The sequence below is a fragment of the Cetorhinus maximus genome, chromosome 3 (genome assembly GCF_964194155.1).
Source record: "Cetorhinus maximus chromosome 3, sCetMax3.hap1.1, whole genome shotgun sequence".
In the NCBI taxonomy this organism is placed as follows: Eukaryota; Metazoa; Chordata; class Chondrichthyes; order Lamniformes; family Cetorhinidae; genus Cetorhinus; species Cetorhinus maximus.
The window spans coordinates 74853423-74859422 of record NC_135881.1 but is presented as its reverse complement, the minus strand read 5'-3'; the positions used below and the strand labels follow the sequence as shown (position 1 = coordinate 74859422).

The 6000-nt window shown below is 45.6% G+C and overlaps 1 protein-coding gene across 1 annotated transcript in view; it reads left to right on the top strand.

The window, feature by feature from the left end:
- The first annotated feature begins 399 nt into the window (after nt 1–399).
- lancl2 (LanC lantibiotic synthetase component C-like 2 (bacterial)) overlaps nt 400–6000 on the top strand; it is a 73099-nt gene continuing 67498 nt past the window's right edge. Inside the window, exon 1 of the mRNA XM_078538572.1 lies at nt 400–874. Coding sequence (XP_078394698.1) covers nt 695–874 — 180 coding nt within the window. The 5' untranslated portion in view covers nt 400–694. The remainder of the gene's footprint in view (nt 875–6000) is intronic.

The following is a 6000-nucleotide window of genomic DNA, read 5'->3' as shown; positions in this document are numbered from 1 at the left end:
ATGGGTTCTGCTAAATTGTTTACTGAGAGAAAAATGCTACAGTATACGTTGAGAAAAATAAACTTAATGTAGTCATTTAAAAGCTGTGGAAAGCCATGGTGACTTATGTATGCTGCATTGTATTTAATAATAAAGAAACATAATAAACGGACAGTAGCTGTATTCTTTTCATGTAAAATAGCTCACCGACACACATTTGAAGGGCATACTATGTTGCAGTGCAATTGCGAGGGCTGAATTAATTTGCTGGTGGCCAGCGCGTTTTGATTAAAGCCGTGAGGGAATAGATAAATTTCCTCTAGTGAACTTGGAGGTGCTGATTAAAAGGTTAGGGATTGTTGACTTGCAAATTAATTGACGTGAGGCGATGGTCTGGACTGTTCGCAACCTGGCTTGTCTGTGTGTACGGAGTCTGATACTTAGTGAGGGTTTATGAATGGTGTGACAGTAACAAATTAAAAAGGAGAGAGGGAGTGGCTGCTGGTTTGGTGTTGTGTAGTGAGAGCAGACGGCGCACCGCTGCAGGATCGCCTCCTTCTCCTTCCACTGGCAGTGAGAGGCGAGGGGGACTGTGTCCCGGGCGCCTCGCGCTTTCGGTGCTGCCGGCCCCCCCCCGGGGAGGGAGAGCGCCAAGTCCGCTCGCGAGCCGCTGCGGCTTTTTGTCCCGCTCGGGGCCCCGTAGCCCCGGGGTGTGATGGGAGAGACCATGTCGAAGCGGTTGAAATCGGAGCTGGAGATGGAGGAGCGCTGCTTCTGTAACCCGTACCCGGACAGCAGAGGCAACGGGGCCGCCGCCAGCAGCAGCAGCAGCAGCACCGCCGCCGGGGCCGAGCAGCAGGAGGAGGCTGCGGACTGCTTCGACCCGCAGGGCAAGGTAATGGAGGCAGAACCACAACAAATAACCATTAATGATGGGACAGCCGGGGGAGGGGGAGGGGAGTGACCGGGAGGAACTGTCTCCCCTGTGACTGGAAACCAACTGACAGGGGAAAAAAATAAATCGCCATCGACGCTCAGGAGCCCGTCAGTTTGGCTTCGTGAGTATGGCCGATGTTTACCTATTCCCCCCAACCCCGCCCCCAAAACTCGGGGCTTCACCCGCCTACCTTCCTCTTAGAGATTGAAGGGGGAAGGACAAGGGGCTCGTCTAGTCTGTATTCCTTTTAAATCGGCCGCTGAAACTGGCGACTGACAATATTACCGGAAACATAAAGTTATTGCAACCCAGAACATTATAACCCGGGAGGTACAGTTGATGCGAATCGTGGAATGTACTGGGGTTTTCTGGTCGTCTTATTGAACCCGGGGCTGCAATGGGATGTCTGCACTAAAATGGAAAATATATGTAGATACCAATTTTAAGTTTGTCTAGTTAAAGTCACAGCACTGAAACGTCTCTTATCAAAGTCATAAATTAAATTTATGACTGTGACAAAGGTAAAACTGTCCGTCCTGCTGATGGACCTGTCTGCAGCCTTTGACACTGTTGACCACACCATCCTCCTCCAACACCGCCACTGTCATGCAGCTGGGTGAGACTACTCCCACAGGGTTCCATTCTCATGTATCTAATCGTAACCGGAATATCGCTTGCAATGGTTTCTCTTCCTGCTCCTGCACCATTACCCCTGATGTCTGCCAAGGATCTATCCTTGCCACTCACCCCCCCCCCCGGCTATTTCTCTCATACATGTGACACCCAAAAGTCTTCACATTTTCAGTGTTATGATCTCTGAGACCAGTAACTTTTTTATTTTTGAGAAATCTAAAGTCCCAGGTATTTACTAAAAGAATGAAGCCACAAGGTTCACAATTTGAAATTAAAAATATTTTACTACACAACAATCAAAGGAACGTGAATACTAATAATTACACTCTCTAAAGGCATTAAAAGTGTGATGAACACAGTTACATATACTCTAAACTACTTCACTCAACTTTCCTTCAACACGTTTGACTTACACTCCCAATTACTCAAGTCAGGTACTCATCAGAAATTGGAAGATTAACCACCTTGTCTGAATACCATTTCAAAGATTCATGTAAGGGTTGAGATTTCTCGGGCCTTCTGCTTATTTCTGTTAAGATTTTTCCCTCCAGCCATCCCATGGTTGTAGACTCCTTGTTCAGCCGAGTCATAGATAGCACCTTGAGCTTAGTGGCCCCTGGTTAGAACTCTCCTGGTTCTAATATTCTTTAACTCTGGAGTCTTGCATCTAAAATTCTCTCTCTCTTTCAACCCCCGCCCCCGCTTGGCTATCCCAAAAGTTCAACTCTCAGTTGGTAAAGTCCTCACAGTTGGTAAAGTCCTTCAGCTAACAAGGTTTTTTTTTAAAAAAATGCACAAACACAATTTCCACTGAATTCTGCTGTAAAAGATGTATTCTGCATTCAGCTTGCTCAAAACTAACTAAATGCAAACTGCTTGCATAACAAAACCGCACCCAGGAACCTATTCACCCCCATAATTAACTTCTGGTTGACCTTATTTCCATTGCTTACCTCCCAGGCAACTTGATCACATGATTAGTCAGCGGGAAATTGAGGAGCAAATATGTGCACAATTTGCAGAGGTGTGTAAAAACAATAACAATAGGGTAATTATATTAGGTGATTTCAATTTTCCCAACATTAATTGGGATAGACATAGTGTTAAGGGCTTGGATGGAGTTGATTTCTTGAAATGTGTACAGGAGAACTTTTTAGGTCACTATGTAGAGGACCCAACAATGGACGGCGCAGTGCTGGACCTAATTCTGGGGAATGAAGCCGGACAGGTGGCTGAGGTGTTGGTGGGGGAGCATTTTAGTGATAGCGACCACAACATGGTACAGTTTAAGTTTGTTATGGACAAAGAAATAGACAAGTTGAAAAAAATTGGGGGAGAGTGGATTTTAGTAAAATAAGGCAGGATCTGGCCAAGGTAGATTGGGAACAGTGACTTGTGGGGAAATCTACAGAGGAACAGTGGGGGGCGTTTGAAAAGGAAATGGGGAGGGTACAGGCTCAACATATTCCCTCTAGGGTGATAGGAAGGAGTAACAAGCCCAGAGAACCATGGATGACCAGGGATATTCAGGATATGATGAGAAGGAAAAGAGAGGCTTTTAGCAGGTACAAGGGAAGCAAATCAGCAGAGGAATTAGTAGAGTACAGAAAGTGGAGGGTGGAGCTTGAGAAAACAATTAGGAGAGCAAAGAGGGGATATGAGAAAGCTCTGGCTGGTAAAAGTAGGGAAAATCCCAAGATATTCTGTAAGTATATCAATGGGAAGAGGATAACCAGGGAAAGAGTAAGGGACCAAGGGGGCAATCTATGGGTGGAGCCAGAGGACATCGCAAGAGTGTTGAACGAATACTTCACATCTGTCTTCACCCAAGAGAATGAGGATGAAGGTATCGAACTCGGGGAGAGAGACTGCGAGGTTCTTAAGCAAATCGATATAGGGAGTGACAAGGTATTGGAGGTGTTGGCAGGCTTAAAAGTGGACAAATCTCCAGGTCTGGATGATTTGTGTCCCAGACTGCTGAGGGAGGCAAGGGAGGAGATCGCAGGGGCTCTGACCCAAATTTTTAATTCCTCTCTGGCCACGGGGAAGGTGCCAGAGGACTGGAGAACAGCTAATGTGGTTCCATTATTTAAGGAGGGTTGTAGAGATAAGCCAGGAACTACAAGCCAGTGAGTCTCACGTCAGTGGTAGGGAAAGTTTTGGAGAAAATTCTGAAGAAGAGAATCTATCTCCACTTGGAGAGGCAAGGTTTCATCAGGGATAGTCAGCATGGCTTTGTCAGAGGGAGGCCATGCCTAACAAATTTGATTGATTTTTTTGAAGAGGTGACCAGATGTGTAGATGAGGGTAGTGCAGTTGATGTTTATATGGATTTCAGCAAAGCCTTTGACAAGGTCCCACATGGGAGACTTATAAAGAAGGCAGATGCACATGGGATACAGGGTAATTTGATAAGGTGGATTCAAAATTGGCTTAGTTGTAGTAGACAGAGGGTGATGACAGAAGGATGCTTTAGTGACTGGAAGCCAGTGTCCAGGTGCGTACCATAGAGATCTGTGCTGGGTCCCCTATTATTTATCATTTATATAAACGACATAGATGACTATGTGGAGGGTAGGATTAGTAAGTTTGCGGATGACACAAAGATTGGCCGGGTGGTTAACAGTGAGGTTGAGTGTCTTGGGCTAGAGGAAGATATAGACGGGATGGTCAAATGGGCAGATAAGTGGCAGATGGAATTTAACCCTGAAAAGTGAGAGGTGATAGACTTTGGAAGGAGTAATTTAACAAGGAAGTATTCAATGAACAGCATGATGCTAGGAAGTTCTGAGGAACAAAGGGACCTTGGCGTGTGTGTCCATAGATCTCTGAAGGCAGAGGGGCATGTTAGTGGGGTGTTGAAAAAGACACTTACCTTTATCAATCGAGGCATAAATTACAAAAGTAAGGAGATCATGTTGGAATTCTATAGAACCTTGGTGAGGCCACAGCTGGAGTACTGTGTGCAGTTCTGGTCGCCATATTATAAGAAGGATGTGATTGCACTGGAGGGGGTGCAGAGGAGATTCACCAGGATGTTGCCTGGGATGAAACATTTAAGTTATGAAGAGAGGTTGGATAGACTTGGATTGTTTTTGTTGGAGCAGAGAAGACTGAGGGGCGACCTGATCGAGGTGTACAAGATTATGAGGGGCATAGACAGGGTGGATAGGGAGCACCTGTTCCCCTTAGTTGAAGGGTCAGTCACAAGGGGACATAAGTTCAAGGTGAGGGGCAGGAGGTTTAGGGGGGATGTGAGGAAAAACATTTTTACCCAGAGGGTGGTGACGGTCTGGAATGCGCTGCCTGGGAGGGTGGTGGAGGCAGGTTGCCTCACATCCTTTAAAAAGTACCTGGATGAGCACTTGACACGTCATAACATTCAAGGCTATGGGCCAAGTGCTGGTAAATGGGATTAGGTAGGTAGGTCAGGTGTTTCTCACGTGTCGGCCCAGACTCGATGGGCCGAAGGGCCTCTTCTGTACTGTATGACTGTGATTACTTACTAGAAACCATTTGCTTTAATAAAAATCCCATTTCAGAGAAACTTAATTTATAAAGGGACCATCACCCCAACATAAAATAATAGGCTTTCTCCAAAAGCATGTAGACCATTACAACTGATGAAATGCAGTTCTGCCTTACCACCACCTCTCTTGACTCCTCCACTGTTGCTAAATTATCAGACTGCTCATCCAGCATACAGTACTATATGAGCAGCAATTCCCTCCAGTTAGACATCGGGAAGACTGAAGCCATTATCTTTGGTCCTCTGTTCCTTAGCTACCAAATCCATCTATTTTCCTGGCAACTGTCTGAGACTAAACCAGAAAGCTCGTGACCTTGGTGTCATATTTGCCTCTGAAATGAGCTTCTGAACACGTTTGTCCCAATACCACCTATTTTCAACTCCATAACGTCATCTGATTTCACACCTGCCTGACCTCATCTGCAGCTGAAACCCTCATTCATGCCTTTGTTATATCCAGACTTGACTATTCCAACACACTCCTGGCTGGCCTCAAACATTCTACCCTCTGTAAACTTGAGATCATCTGAGATCTGCTGGCCATGTCCTTGCTCATCGAGTCACGTTCACCTATCACACCTGCCCTTGCTGACCTACATTAGCATCTGGTCAAGCAACACCTTGATTGTTAAATTTTCAGATCTCCTCCAGCCTCTCGAACCTCCGAGATAATGCACTGATCTAATTCGGATCTCTTGGGCATCTTTTTGATTTTAATTCATTTGGTAGTCATGTCTGCAGCTACCCAGGCCCTAAGTTTTGGCATTTCCTCCCTAAAACATTCCATCTCTCTACCTCTCTTTCTCCCTTTAAGGTTTTCTTAAAACCTACTTATTTGATCGAGCCCATGGCCATCTGCCCTATTATTGGCTTGGCGTCAAATGTTGCTATATAATGTTCAAACGTCTTGAAACATTTAATT